This window comes from Typha angustifolia, chromosome 7 (genome assembly GCF_048772165.1).
Source record: "Typha angustifolia cultivar Huaian chromosome 7, ASM4877216v1, whole genome shotgun sequence".
NCBI classification, from domain to species: Eukaryota; Viridiplantae; Streptophyta; class Magnoliopsida; order Poales; family Typhaceae; genus Typha; species Typha angustifolia.
In genome coordinates, this window is record NC_133245.1 from 13289250 (window position 1) to 13304608 (window position 15359).

Consider the following 15359-nt stretch of genomic DNA (forward strand, 5'->3'; position numbering starts at 1 on the left):
GATAATTAAAAATAGGCAACTAGTTGTTAGGCCCGGCTCAAACATTAGTAGGTGTACCTAATTGGCTAACTTGTGATAAAGTCGCATGGCAGACATGGAGTCCGTCCTCTTTTTATATTTTTGAGGAAATGTTTGAAAGCTCTGTCTTGATCTATAAATAGTGAAAATATAGGGGGGTGAAGCGCAATTTTGCTTAAAGCAGCAGCCTTTAAATACACTCAGAGAATGAAGGTCAGAGCATAGCAATGGCAATGAGCTTAGAGAGTGGTCAAGGTGAGTACACTTTGGATGGCACTGTGGATCTCAAGGGTAACCCTGTTCTTAGGTCAAAAACTGGAGGGTGGACTGCTTGCTCCTTCTTAGTTGGTAATGAATTTTTCTTCTTCTCTATCGACAGTACAAACCTGTCTAAAACTCTATTGTTACAATTTCATAGCCCTTTTGCTGCTAGTTGTTAGAAAGCTCAGTTGTAGATTGGTTTGATGAAGTTTTGTGATGCTACTGGTGAGTGCAGTGTATGAGGTGTTTGAAAGAATGGCATTCTATGGGATATCAGCAAACCTGGTGCTCTACTTGACCAATAAACTCCACCAAGGGACTGTTGATGCGTCGAACAACGTGACAAACTGGGTTGGTACCGTGTTCTTGGCTCCGGTGCTCGGAGCATACGTCGCCGATGCTCACCTCGGGCGGTATTGGACCTTTGTCTTTGCATCAGTTATCTATCTGATGGTAATTTCATCACCTGTTATTCAGAGATAATTTCATTATCTGCTTCTACCTTTACTAGTTTAAAACATAGAGGTAGAATGGCAAGAAATAATGATAGATGCCAGAGAATGGAATATGAAATTTGACATCAATCGTCCTCTGTCAATTTAAGTAGTTGGAGAAATCTGTGATTAAGGTGCCTCAGGAGGATGAATATAGTTTTTATGCCATTTAATCGAAAGACCCACCCATTTAATTTGAATTGACTCGGCCTAATGATGTGTTGCAAGCCTAAACGTGAAAGGAGAGTGTTACAAAATAGAATTTAATCCATGTTGTCTATCAGCTTAAGTTCCTATGTAACTGGTCTTTCACTATAATTACGATTATCAGTTATTTATTTACTAGTTCTCTGTTGCTCATATATATAGGTATGACATTTTGCTAGTCGATTTACATATTGTGGTTGACTAGTATTCCTTGAAAGATGCTTAATAGCATATGGACAATTGGATTAGATATCGGTCTTTTCACTTGATATAAGGTAATCAATGGAAAAAGACTTGTAGTTATTAGATACTTACAGGGTCTTCGTTTCGATGCAGCTCCTAGCTACTTTGTCCTCTAAATATCACAGATGAGGGGTTGAGAATTGCTTCCATCTACACCAATTACTTACTTTCACATAGTTATCTTATCTCCACCTACGTTCTAACCTTTGGTAACCACAGAAGATTAATCTATCAATACAAAAGGAGACATCAATCAACATTACAATCCTTTTAGGTCTTGCGTGTGCTTGTTTAATTTCATAGCCAGAAGGCTAGGAAAGAAAAACAAGGAGACTTCTGCATGGCATGAAGACAAGGAAAATAATTTATTTGAATAGAATTACCAAAAATTACTCTTTGTGTTTCGTCAATGCCGATATAGTCAATGATTTATCAAGAGATATACTCATATTTTGCAAAGTAGATCTTTTCAATTTCAGCAGTGATGAATCTATGTGCTTTCACTGATAAAAAAAACTTGAGTGCTGCTATTGCAAGTCATCTCTGCCAGAAATTCAGGTTGTACTTTATGTTGTCTGAATCTCCTGAGAACATTTAAAATTGCTCATTTATCTTATATTATTATAAATTTTGTGATACAATTCCATCTAAAATTTTTCTTAGGAACATTTAATGTTCTTAGAGCAATATGTAATGTTGTTAATGGACTTTGTTATGCTACAGGGAATGTGTATGCTGACCCTAGCAGTTTCTATACCATCGCTGAAGCCACCACCTTGCCAAACAAGCTGTCCACCAGCTTCAACTTTGCAACTATGCGCCTTCTTTGGTGGATTATATATACTTGCCATAGGAAGTGGTGGAGCTAAATCTAACATCTCTACCATTGGCGCTGACCAATTTGATGAATTGCATCCTAGGGAAAGGATGCACAAGCTTTCCTTCTTCAATTGGTGGACGTCTAGTATATATGTGGGAACTCTTTTTGCCAACACCGTCCTTGTCTATTTGCAAGACAATGTTGGTTGGTCTATTGGATATGGAATTCCAACACTTGGTCTACTAATCTCAATAATAATCTTCTTGGCTGGCACACCACTTTATAGGCACAGAATGCCACAAGGAAGTCCATTTACTAGGATGGCAAGGGTGACAGTGGCTGCCATTAGGAAGTGGAACCTTCCAATACCTGCAAACGAAAAGGAACTTTATGAGCTTGATTTAGAGGTTTATACAAAGAAAGGAATGTTAAGAATCGATGTTACCAATTCGATGAGGTTAGTCATAGTTTAATTGTTTTTAAAAAAATTAAGCATCTTTTGGTATTTATGCTATTCTTTTCTTGCATGAAGTTCCTCTTTTCTATAAAACCAGTTAATTTCCAGTTCTATCTATCATATATAACTCATTTTCTTGTCTAGGAAATTCATTTTGTTCTAGGCCTTACTGTCATGTCAAGCCATTTTAAATGCTAAATTTCCTTTTACTAATGAAACATCTAAAATTTTTTATATCACAAGCATGTCCATTTATATATATACAAAATTCAAACTGTAATTTTTTTTTGTACATTTAAAGTTTTGTCTATTCATTAGTCTGCCCTCACGCCCAAGCTTGGGTACTTCTAGAAGCATATTATTAGCTTTCATATACTCGGACATATGTTTTTGTTTTACATCTTGAACCATCACACAATACAGATGAACAAAACATCAGTGTAGGACAGTGAAACTTTTATTTGCTGACCAAAACAGTTGAAGAACTGTTGTGAGAATAAAAGGTTACAGAAGAGTTATATCTGTTGTGAAAGTATTGTATATGAGACTCCATAATGTGTTGGAATTTTACGTTCCATAAGAAATACATGACAATTAATGATGATTCTTTTGCAGATCATGATTTTCTTGTCGTTCTTCTCATACTGTTCTTTTTTATCTTAGTTCTGATGCTACAGATCACTATAACTATGTCTTTTCATTCATAATGCACATATATAATCTGTTTCATTCTAGCTATAAAGTATAATAACTGCATTACTTATGTAACACACACTCTGATCCCACCTATCTCTTTCATATGGACTTTCCACATGCCATCAAGTATTCATCCATGAAATTGTCTCGGTATTATTTACAACCATCGCATGATTTCTTTTGAAGGTCTAAAACAACTTTATTAAGTTACCCTTTCATATTTGCAAACATAGGTTCCTAAATAGAGCTGCTGTCAAGGGTGATTCAAATACCAAATGGGCTTTATGTTCAGTAACACATGTGGAGGAGACAAAAGGAATTCTACGAATGCTTCCAGTATTTCTTGCTATGTTCATTCCTTCCATAACCGTTGCTCAGAGTAATACCCTTTTTGTTAAGCAAGCTACAACTTTGAATCGGCACATCGGTCCTCACTTCCAAATCCCTCCAGCAAGCTTAGGAGCATTTATAACAATATCCATGCTTGTTTCTGTCATCCTCTATGACCGTTATTTCGTAAAGATCATGAGGACCTGGACAAAGAATTCTAGGGGAATCACGCTCCTGCAAAGACTGGGAGTAGCGTTATTTCTCCATATCGTAACAATGGTAGTCGCATGTCTAACCGAAAGGAGAAGGCTAACTGTTGCAAGAAGTCATGGGCTAGATAAAAGCGGGGGACAGGTTCCACTTACAATCTTCACATTGCTTCCTCAGTTTGTGCTTATAGGATTAGCTGATTCTTTCTTGATAGCGGGGATGATAGAATTCTTCTATGACCAAGCTCCAGAAAGCATGAAGAGTTTGGGGACGTCCTACTCACTGTCAGCTTACGGTATTGGCAACTTTCTCAGCAGTTTCGTCCTCTCGCTTGTCTCGGATATCACAAGCAGAGAAGGCAAGGGATGGATACTAAACAATCTGAATGCCTCACATCTGGACTATTATTATGCGTTCCTCGCCATCCTTAGTTTCCTTAATTTCATCTTGTTCTTATTCATAAGTTACAAATACACCTACAGAGTGGAGTTATCTGAATCAAGTGATGTAGTAAGAGGGGTTCAAGAGGCAACAACAGATGGTCACACAGAGTCGAAGAACTAAATTATGTAGTCTAAAGGGCATGTATCACTTTCAGGATCATTGTTTAGGAAATTAGTGGATACAAGAAGTTTCAATTTGTAATACTAATGATAGAAGTGGTGAATTAATGAATACAAGACAATTCAGTCAACTGTAAAATGCATACTATGATGTTCTGCATCTTGCTATTATCTGTACAAAAACTTTTAAGATAACATGAATGTAATTTGAATTCAATGTTGAGCTAAATTATCTATTATTCTACATCATGCTTTATTTCATTTTCCTCTTATAAATTTACAGTGTGGATATGACAAGGAAGGATTCCATTTCAGCTTGACAGACTGAGCCAAATAGCAGTCATCCAAATCTCAGGATAATAGAAACAATAAGCAAAGAACAGAAAAATAACAAGAATTAACATGTTTAGCGAATGTGCGTAGAAATTAAATAACAGAAAACAATGAGAAAAGACATGATATAAATGATCATCTTTTCCAATTATTACTTTGTAGAGACATGCTCTTAGATGTACTTTTCGAAAAATTTATGTTGGAGTGTTTGCATAACCTCTCAATGGCAGAGCATGAAAGTAAGGTTTTCTTTTCTTTTCTTTTTTCAAATACTTTCTTTGGCAGTTTTGTTCATTCTAATCAAAATTGTTAAAAGGTATGACATATATTATGCAGCTCCAAGGAGAATGAGAGAGAACCTTGTAGTGACATGTACTACAACAAATGCATTGACTAATTGGCTTCTTCTAGAATTGTTTGACTAAGATCTCATATAGACTTTTGGAGCATCTAGAATTGGACTTTCTGACCTTGTAGAGAAAGAAGATGTGGATTGATAAGTAACATGTATGACCTGGCAAAGATAAATCCAAACTTGGACCCCTGCAGCCAATTATTTTAAATCCTTTCCTTGGACCTCCATTTGCTCATTTGGCTTGGAACCTCTTGACTTTGTCAAGATAATAATGAGAACAAAAGAAAAGAAAAATTCTTTTGTGGGGGATCATTGCAGTGGGGCTTGCAGATCAAATCAGAAGTTATATCAAAGAATAGACATGAAGCTTTAAAATGTGGTGCTTATTTGACTATTGAATGCCATTTTGGTCAGTTATTAATCAGCATACAGTGATGGGTGGAGGTCAGTATCTAGTGAAGTTGAAAGTATCTTCATCCCCTTTCAACTTTAATTTCAAGCAAGTAGCTTAGCAATGAGAGAATCTTTTATCTCTACTGGGTATGTGTTCATCAAAATTGTTTTAGACGACATCTAAGATGAAGAAGAATTCATTGAGACTAGTGACACTAGAGCTCTCACAAACAGTAGGAGTAATGGAATGAATAACGAAAGTAGTATTTTAGAATAAACCAAAGACCTTGAAGGACGTTAAATAAGGAAAATGACGTCAATTGCTTGACAAATGGTTCCATTCTTATCTTTAACTATTTCTCCGTCGTCATCTCTTTGTTTCTCAAGAATAAGAAGAATAAGATAGTTGTTTTTAATTTTCTTCTCTCTCTTTTGCGTTTTCAATACCTCGGAGAAGATAAATAGGAAAAATAACGTTAATTGCTTTATGCCTCAATACTTATCTCCAATTTTTCTATGTGGGCACCTTGCAGCACTGAGTTAAGATCTATTTTTTAATTTTCTTCTATCCCTTATGTGGTTCATAAATTAAAATAAACTTTCCGCTTTATTAAGCTAATTAACTTTCTATCTCTTTCACAAGTTCTGCATATTTTTAAAGATATCAAATAAAACACCAACCGGATTTAGAGATAGAATCTTAGTATCGAATCATTGCTCCTGATTTAGAGGATTGGAGGATTTAAATATGACGTGGGATTCGAATAAACTCTTTCTCAAAGATGTAATATAGGTACTAATCCATATTCAAGCTAGATAAGTAAATCGAAATCTTGGATTACAAATTTACTCCTGGAGATTATTATGCACTTATATCATCAACTGCCGAGGAGCAACAAGGAGATGCACGCCTACCTACTTCAGAAAACCTTACTCCTAAAACCTTTTTCATGCCGTATGCTATGCCTCCTCGGTTAAGTTTCTAGAACTCTGATCACAAATTTTACTGCCTCCTAATAAGCAAATACCAACCAAGTGGGAAAACCTAATAATTCGAGGGGTTAAATGTCAAATTTTGGTAGTAGAAAGTATGAAGTTGTTCCTTGGTAGACCATACAAATTTCAAGCCCAAACAGTAGAATAACGTGGACTCCAGATTTTGAAGTGGAAATTAATTATCCAAAACTTTTTTTGAACTATTTTATAGGAAAATGCATGTACTATTTAATTATTAAACTACTTGAGGCCATATATTAATTGCTGTGTAGGAGACAAGCCAGTGATGAGTGATGGGTGGCATTAGTTGCGAAAAAATTATCTACATGGGTGTCTATAAAAGGACAGGCTCACAAAGGAGTAGCAACTACCCCCATTTAAGTCCTCAGGGTCCTTTGTGAGCCATGGCTGAGAACTCTGAGTCTGGGCTAGGGAAGTATACAAAAGATGGCTCAGTGGATCTCAAGGGCAACCCAGTCCTCAGATCCAAGAGAGGAGGATGGACTGCTTGCTCTTTTGTTGTGGGTAAGTTTCCACAACTATGTTTATGATTACTAGAGCGTTTACTCAGTCATCTCTTGAGATATGAGACTCCATTAGAGGTCTCCAAATGGAAGGAGGAGTCTTCAAGTCCACTGTCATGGAAGGTTGATGACTACCTAGTTACTTACTGTAATAGTTTAAGATGTATTAGTTGCAATTCAACTATTTCAAGTGACCTCTGTACCTCTTGTTGATTTTCTATGCCAAACTTTTTTTCGGTTCTGACTTTGTTGTCAGTTACTTAAAAGCTCAAGTTCATAAAGAGTGACATTTACTTTTTATGCTAGTACTACTGATAGCCACTTAACAACCTTACAATTGCTAATGATTTAGTATCTACTTATGGGATGACAACACTTGGGAATTATCTTGCAGTGTATGAAGTGTTTGAAAGGATGGCATATTATGGGATTTCATCAAATCTGGTGCTATATCTGACCACCAAACTGCATCAAGGCACAGTTTCATCAGCAAACAATGTTACCAATTGGGTTGGCACCATTTGGATGACACCAATTATAGGTGCTTATATTGCAGATGCTCATCTTGGCAGATACTGGACTTTTATCACTGCATCCATAATCTATCTTTCAGTAAGTTCATCACCAGAATAACTCTCGTTTATTATTTTGATAGTAGAATATATTAAATGCAGGATATATATTATTAGTCGGTAACCCAGGAATTTTAAGCTTAAGCTGTCCTTTAGGTTAACTAGTTATCACTAGCATAAGCTATAATATCACCTACTTTGAATGCTATGGTCCAATTAGAGGGTCGCAGTCTCATAATGGAGTTATATCATTGGGAATAGATGGATACCCAGCAATAATGTGTATGACCTAGTCACAGATAATGTTAAGATCTATGACTATAGGAGCATGATATTTTTATCCATAGTTTTGACAACTTTCTTAATATACAATTTTCTCTGTCTCTTTCTCTGTCTCTTTCTCTGTCTCCATTAGTATAAACGTCCAGAGAAATTAGTGAACTCACATGAGATAAACTGCTACAAGTTCTCCTGGCACAAATCTCAAAACATCGGCAATAGACTGCAAGCAGCACCACTTGCATTCCGGCTTCCTTGGAAGAAGGACAAAGATATAAAATAAATAAATAATAAGTGAACAGAGGCATATGCAAGTTATCCTCAATAGACAATCTCTCAGTTCTATGCAAGTCTCTTTTCTGGAGCTCGCATTCACGCATATGAGAACATTAATAAACTCGTACTGTGTGTCTAGGCAAGAGTGCAGAAAGGATTATTCATAGATTTTTATTTCAGTTTTCTTCTCGTCTGATTCTTCTCACCCACTGGCCAGTGCCAATAAAACTCTGCCTCGTTTTGTTGACACCTTTCTTTTAGTAACAAGAAGCGGGCTACTGGAGCCCTTGGACAAATAAAATCTTCCACTTGTCTTGATCTGGAGGTCTTTATCTTGCATAATGAGAAAGTTGTGTTCTTATGGGATTTTGCATGTATTTCCTTCAAAAAAAAATATATTTATATGTAATTGCTTCCTAATACTGATATTTATATTTCTACTTCACAAAACTTATGATTTTGAAGTTAACTAACTAATAAAGTATGAGTAATTTAGGCAAAAGAATTCTAGTTTTTATAAACATTGAAAAGAACCTAGAGAGATATCTATGTAAAAAATATATATTTTAAAAGGTGTGTGTATATATATCTTTAAAGAGGTATACCAATAAATAAAAATTATTCAGCATATATTAGCAAAAAAAAAAAAGAAATTCTTTTTCATCCATTTGAGAATATATGTTTAGTGTGTTAAATAACATGAAGTCGGTTCAGATTCAAATAAGCTATCATCCTCTGCTCATGTAAATTTTATTTTATTTTTTACATAATATCTTTCAGCATTCTTGCTCTAAAAAAATTTAAACTTAGGATGAAATTTTCTCATCTCTAACTATGAAAAATATAGGGTTCAATCCTCAAATCCCCTTAAATAGAAGGGCAAATATCTAACCTTGTCCACTCCTGCAGTCAAAACTCGTGCCATCTTGGATGGTCATGGAAGTTTGTGGTATGTTTCTAGGAGTTGAATAATATGCTCTGAAGATTCTAAAAGCCTTTGAAACCACGTTGATGCTTATCTAATTTTTTGACATTTTGGCAACTTTGTTGACCCTTTCTATAGAAGTATCTATGGAGTATGGACTTGATAGGACCAGGAGTATGGACTTGATAGGACCAGGCTATATATATATATATATATATATATACAACCTTTTCTCTATTCTCACTATGAATTAAAGGGGGTCCATAATGAACATGGATAAGGGTTGGGAACTTGGGATGGTCCCAACTTTGAAAGATATCTGATTCGCATGCCTGCCTCTCTAAACTCGATATTAATTGTATATAAATTTTCTAATGTGAGCTTATCCACATGCCAAGTGATGTCCTTATTATTGACTTACCAGATTCAGACAAGAATTATACTATTGTGAATGTGTAAAAGAATTTTGTTCTGAAGCTGTTTGTTTACTGTCCGTTCGTTTGTCCAATGAGTAAATAATTAATAAAATCTAACTCTTTCTTATATACCTTTCTCCCAGGGTATGATTCTACTAACAGTTACAGTCTCAGTCCCCTCTCTCAGACCCCCACCTTGTGGAGCCAACACCAGTGATCCAAACTGCAACCAGGAGGCCTCGCCACTGCAACTGGGTCTCTTCTTCTGCGCACTCTATATTCTAGCCATTGGCACGGGTGGAACCAAGCCCAACATCTCGACCATTGGCGCAGACCAATTCGATGAGTTCGACAAGAAGGAGAGAGTCCACAAGCTCTCCTTCTTCAACTGGTGGATGTTTAGCATCTTCTTTGGGACTCTGTTTGCCAACACTGTGCTTGTTTACATCCAAGACAATGTGGGCTGGAGCATTGGCTATGCTCTCCCCACTGCAGGGCTTGCAATCTCGGTTGCAATCTTTTTGGCAGGGACTCCCTTTTATCGTCACAGGATGCCATCTGGTAGTCCGTTTACTAAGATGGCCAGAGTTATTGTGGCGGCTATGAGGAAGTGGAGAGTGGAGTTGCCTAGTGATGCCAAGGAACTGCATGAACTGGATCTGGCAGACTATGCTAAGAGTGGGAAATTTCGTATCGACTCCACACCAGCTTGGAGGTTTGTTCTCACTCTGTCTTAGCATTTTCTATGGTAGAATTGTAGACAATAGAGATAGGGTTTAATAAGGGACTCATTTTCTAAAAGATTCTGCTCCGATACCATGTAAATGACTAATTGAACTAAAATCTTTTTAAAACTTATTGGGTAATAGACTACCAATGTATGTCATTGCTTAACAAAGTTCACACTCTCTCAAAATTGGTGATAAATCCTCATTGAGAAGAACAAGGATTCAATTCAGGCAGACTTTGTTTGAATAGTTTGAGCAATCATCAATTGCATGCCACGCGCATCGGATAATCATGATTAGCCCCCCGGCCATGTATTTTATCTCTGGTGCAAATGCCACCGTCTAGTGTGCACCCAGATCAAAAGTATCAATCGTATTAATTATCTTGGGAATTTTAGATAATGATTAACGTATTATATCCGCTTAAGTCTTTACTAAAGGTTAATAACGCTCATTATTGATGCCTAAGATTTCGTTTCATATATTCTGCATCGATCCATGCAGGATCCTAAACAAAGCGGCCGTAAAGACAGGGCCAACAACACCATGGATACTATGCTCAGTGACCCAAGTGGAGGAGACCAAGCAAATGCTGAAGATGATCCCAATCTTGGTCGCAACCTTCGTCCCAAGCACCATGTTGGCACAGATCAACACCCTATTCGTCAAGCAAGGCACCACTCTAAACCGACACATCGGCGCCCACTTCCAAATCCCCCCGGCTAGCCTCCAGGCCTTCGTCACGATCTCGATGCTCATCTCCGTCGTGATCTACGACCGATACTTCGTCTCCTTCATGCGTCGCTGGACTAAGAACCCGAGGGGGATCTCCCTGCTCCAGAGGATGGGAGTCGGGTTGGCCTTGCACGTATTTATCATGGCAATTGCATCCGTAACCGAGAACAGGAGGCTGCACATTGCCAGGGAGCACAACGTAGTGGAGAATGGAGGCAAAGTTCCAATCACCATCTTTGTGCTACTGCCTCAGTTTGCACTCATGGGTGTGGCTGATGCTTTTCTCGAAGTGGCCAAGATTGAGTTCTTCTATGACCAAGCACCTGAGGGGATGAAGAGCCTGGGCACGTCGTATGCTATGACCAGCTTGGGGATTGGGAACTTTCTAAGTAGCTTCATTCTATCAACGACTGAACATGTTACATCGAGGAATGGGCACAAGGGATGGATACTTAATAACCTCAATGCTTCTCATCTGGACTATTACTATGCCTTCTTGACCATCCTGAGTTTTTTCAACTTTGTATTCTTCCTCATCCTGAGCCGGTTTTATATGTACAAAGCTGCGATTGGTGAATTCGGCGACGAGTCCAGTGAAGAGCAGGAGGTTCCAGCTCTGACGAATGGTAATGGCCAGATGATTGATTAATTACTAGCTGATTAGCTGATCTAATAGGAGACAAGGGCAGGGAGAAACATTCTAATTTCTCTGATAAAGAAAGATTTACTTTCTTGAAAAAGATATAGTAACGCAGTGTATTCTAATTTTGCATAGGCTTATGACCTTTTTTTTTTTCTCCTGATATGAAAATGTTTCCCAGTTCAGGCCTCAGCTTGAAACGTCGGTATGAAAATATAGCCCCACGTACGTCTCAGGTTTAATATTTCTGGCCTAATATTTTGAATGTATAAAGCAATAACTTGTGGGGAAGAATTAGAATACCATCAGGATCTCAACTGCAGACCTTAAATAACCTGAGCTACCTCAAAGGGGATGGACTCTGTGGGCCTCCTTTGACCATGAATTGCTCAAGTGAAGTGCCTGCTGTTCAACCATCAAGCAAATTAAGGCAAGCAAAATGACAGCAAAGATGGGATGATATGGGTTTATTTCTTTCGCATTGGGATGTGTTTTTTTTTGGATTTTGGTTGTCCATTGGATTTCTACTCTTTAAGAAGTCCTGGAGGTTTGCATACTTTAACATTATCAATGAAATGCATGACAAGATCTTTGGAAAGTTAAAGATCATGTAATGACTATGTTTATATAGTTACTATTTTGGGTTTCTACAAATGAGTATTTGGGTGTTTTTGAACGCATATTTAGTATAATGTAGGGTCAAAACCATAAACAGAAGAATGTATGGTGTTATTTACAAATTCCCCCAGTATACATTGCTAAGAAATTATTAGACACAAGCAATCCATAAATATGTTTATATATTTGTGCTCCTAGTCATGCCATTTGCTTCAGTTTCTTCAATTCAATGGATTTAGCTAGTGTGACAAATATACCTTTTTACTACAAATGAAATTAAAGAGTACCCTAATATACTATAGCCCCTTAAAAATATTACATTTTTATTAAGCTAAGTATAATGATCCTCTACAAAGATATTTTAGTTATCATTTATTAGAACATATTTATACATTTATATCTAATTTATTAAATATTCGATGTTGATCTGAAAAACTATAGGTAATAGATATGTATAATGGGCTGGGCCATAGTAGGACATAGTGGGTCGGGCTATCGGTCCGAGTTGGCTTTGAGTAGATCAGGCTTAATGATCTTCTCTATTAGCTCCTTGAACTTGACTAGACTCAAATTATTTCTATATTATACTAATATATATGACTTATAGTTTGAGACTAATAAATTTTGATTTAATGGTTCATAATATCTCTTATACTCTTACAATTGATTTAATCGGTTCTTCCAATTTTATTCGAGTATTATTCAATTCAAGCTTAAATCAAGGTTGAGCCAACTGGCTTGATTAAGCTTAATTTGATTTAGGCTTGAATTGAGATTGTTTAAGGCTTGAGCTTGAATTAGGCTTCAATTAAACTCCGCTTGATTTAGGATCGTTTAAACCTCGAGCTCGGATTTAGAACCCCTACTAGGAAGTTTTATGCATGCTTACACATTTACACTCTGCTCTCAGAAAATGTAATTATATCCATCGTTTTCGCCATCCTTTACGTCGCAATCCCTATGTTTGAGTAATCTCTTTTATAACAAAGGAATTTAAGGGCGATTACATCGAGGTCGAGAAGCGGCCAAATGTGTCCAATGTCCATCCACAGAGAACCCCAAGAAAGTTGGCAATTGAAGTCATGGCTCTTCTCCTTGAATTTATGGCCCAGGATGCACCAAGGTGCTTGTACTAGTTTTGATGCTGACCTTATTGTCTTATTATGATGCCTAGTGAAGAGCTTGAACAATAGGAAAGAAAGAGAATGCCAAAAGTATTGACTGCAAAGAAACATGTCAAACTTCACTAAAAGAGAAGCATCCACACTGCATTCCCACCTCCCTTTACAGTAGCATATGGCAGTGGCAGAGAAAGGTATCAGGCCTGAGGAGGAAACTACCAAGGATGGCTCTGTCGATCTCAAAGGGCGTCCCTTCCTCCGATCTAAAGGAGGGAGATGGACTGCATGTTCTTTCATTGTAGGTGAGTCAATAAATCATAACAATGGAGAGAAAAGAAAGTCATCAATCGCTTTGTAATTTATACAGCAATATTAAATCATAGATAGCTTTTGTGGAATTTTGCAGGCTATGAAATGTTTGAGAGGATGGCTTACTATGGAATTGCATCAAACGGTCAAACCTCGTCCTATATCTGACTGACAAGCTTCACGAGGGAACAGTGTCTTCATCAAACAATGTCACCAATTGGGTTGGAACTGTATGGCTTACACCAATTCTAGGTGCATACATAGCTGATGCGTATCTCGGTCGATATCGGACGTTCATTATCGCCTCTGCAATCTATCTAATGGTATCAAACTTGCCTTCGTATCAACCCTTTTATTATCATCTGCATAGTTATCAAATCTAAAAGAGTAAAGATGAACAGGGCATGAGCATGCTAAGCTTTACTGTCTCACTCTCCTCACTGAGGCCTCCTACATGTAGTCCACCGCAATCCGCCGATTGCAACAGCCATGCGACGCCATTCCAAGTAGGCATATTCTACTGCTCATTGTATATAATTGCAGTGGGGACTGGAGGGACGAAGCCGAACATTTCGACGATGGGCGCAGACCAATTCGATGACTATGAGCCCAACGAGAGAGCTCAGAAGCTCTCCTTTTTCAACTGGTGGATGTTCAGCTTCTTCTTTGGCACTCTCTTCGCCAACACCTTGATCATCTACATCCAGGACAATGTCGGTTGGGGCGTCGGTCACGGGATTCCAACGTTTGGGCTTCTCATATCTATCTTAGTCTTCTTAGTTGGAACACCATATTATAGGCACAAGGTGCCATCAGGAAGTCCACTGACAACAATTGCAAGAGTACTAGTTGCTGCCATTAGCAAATGGAGAGTTCCTCTTCCTAATGACTTCAAGGAACTCAATGAGCTAGATGTGGAATACTATGCAAAGAATGGGAGGTTAAGAATAGACCATACCCCTTCATTAAGGTGCAATCTTATACACCACTATGATTTCACACTTCAAATATGAAGCCTTTTATCCAGATGAGCAATTCATCTTTAAACTTGCAGGTTTCTCGACAAGGCTTCGGTGAAGCGTGGCGCGAATGCTCCTTGGATGCTTTGCTCGGTGACCCAGGTCGAAGAAACGAAGCAAATGATGAAGATGTTACCAGTCCTAGTTGTGAACAGAGATACTGTTTAAGACTCTTACATTTTAGATCTTCGTATCTCTTTCTGAACAGAGATACTGTTAGTTGAATTCTAAATCTAAATAGAATTTGAAATTTAAACAGCACCCAATCTGAAAATGGCTGAGAAAGATCACTTCAGAGTCGAATTTAGATTATATCCTGAAAAGAAGTCTCTATTTTTTATTTTTATTTTTGTTATGAAGCTTTTAAATTAAGTGTGTTTTATTTTTGACTGGATGCACAACTTTTGATAATAAAATATGCATAATTTATATAAAAAATGCATATAAGACTTCAATCTTATTATTTTAAAAATTAAAAAAGTTTTTAGTTTTACTTTGAAGAACCAATTAAATCCAATTATATGTCACATGATTAAAAATTTTGATAGCTATTATGTATAATGAAACATACGAAGATGATCATATAAAATCAAAAATTATTTTGTACGAATTTATTCAAAATATAGGCTTATATATACCAGAATAAAGGGAGAAAAACACGTAGGTATATCTAAGAATATAACGAACCATTTTAGGATCAGATACAGTAATATCCAAAACCATTATTGTATCGGATCCGGATCCACAACATGAAATGTTTCTCCCACAATCCCTTACTAAAACCCTACATCATTAAAATATATAAAGAATTTATCCTACTT

The 15359-nt window shown here is 37.1% G+C and overlaps 2 protein-coding genes and 1 pseudogene across 3 annotated transcripts; all 3 read left to right on the forward strand.

The window, feature by feature from the left end:
- The first annotated feature begins 179 nt into the window (after window positions 1-179).
- On the forward strand, window positions 180-4531 carry LOC140763255 (protein NRT1/ PTR FAMILY 5.2-like). Of its 2 annotated transcripts, XM_073101360.1 has the most exons (4): window positions 180-366; window positions 515-732; window positions 1947-2500; window positions 3430-4531. In XM_073101360.1, exons 1-4 carry the CDS (start codon window positions 246-248, stop codon window positions 4298-4300), a joined length of 1764 nt encoding a protein of 587 aa, XP_072957461.1. In that variant the 5' UTR covers window positions 180-245; the 3' UTR covers window positions 4301-4531. The 2 variants fall into 2 exon arrangements, with proteins under 2 accessions (XP_072957461.1, XP_072957463.1); XM_073101362.1 differs by lacking the exons at window positions 180-366; window positions 515-732 and adding an exon at window positions 787-1781.
- Window positions 4532-6692: 2161 nt separating this feature from the next.
- Window positions 6693-11727, forward strand: LOC140762781 (protein NRT1/ PTR FAMILY 5.2-like). The gene is made up of 4 exons (XM_073100727.1): window positions 6693-6901; window positions 7295-7512; window positions 9512-10083; window positions 10601-11727. Exons 1-4 carry the CDS (start codon window positions 6781-6783, stop codon window positions 11478-11480), a joined length of 1791 nt encoding a protein of 596 aa, XP_072956828.1. The 5' UTR covers window positions 6693-6780; the 3' UTR covers window positions 11481-11727.
- A 1658-nt stretch (window positions 11728-13385) lies between these two features.
- On the forward strand, window positions 13386-14859 carry LOC140763524 (protein NRT1/ PTR FAMILY 5.2-like; annotated as a pseudogene).
- Window positions 14860-15359: the final 500 nt, after the last annotated feature.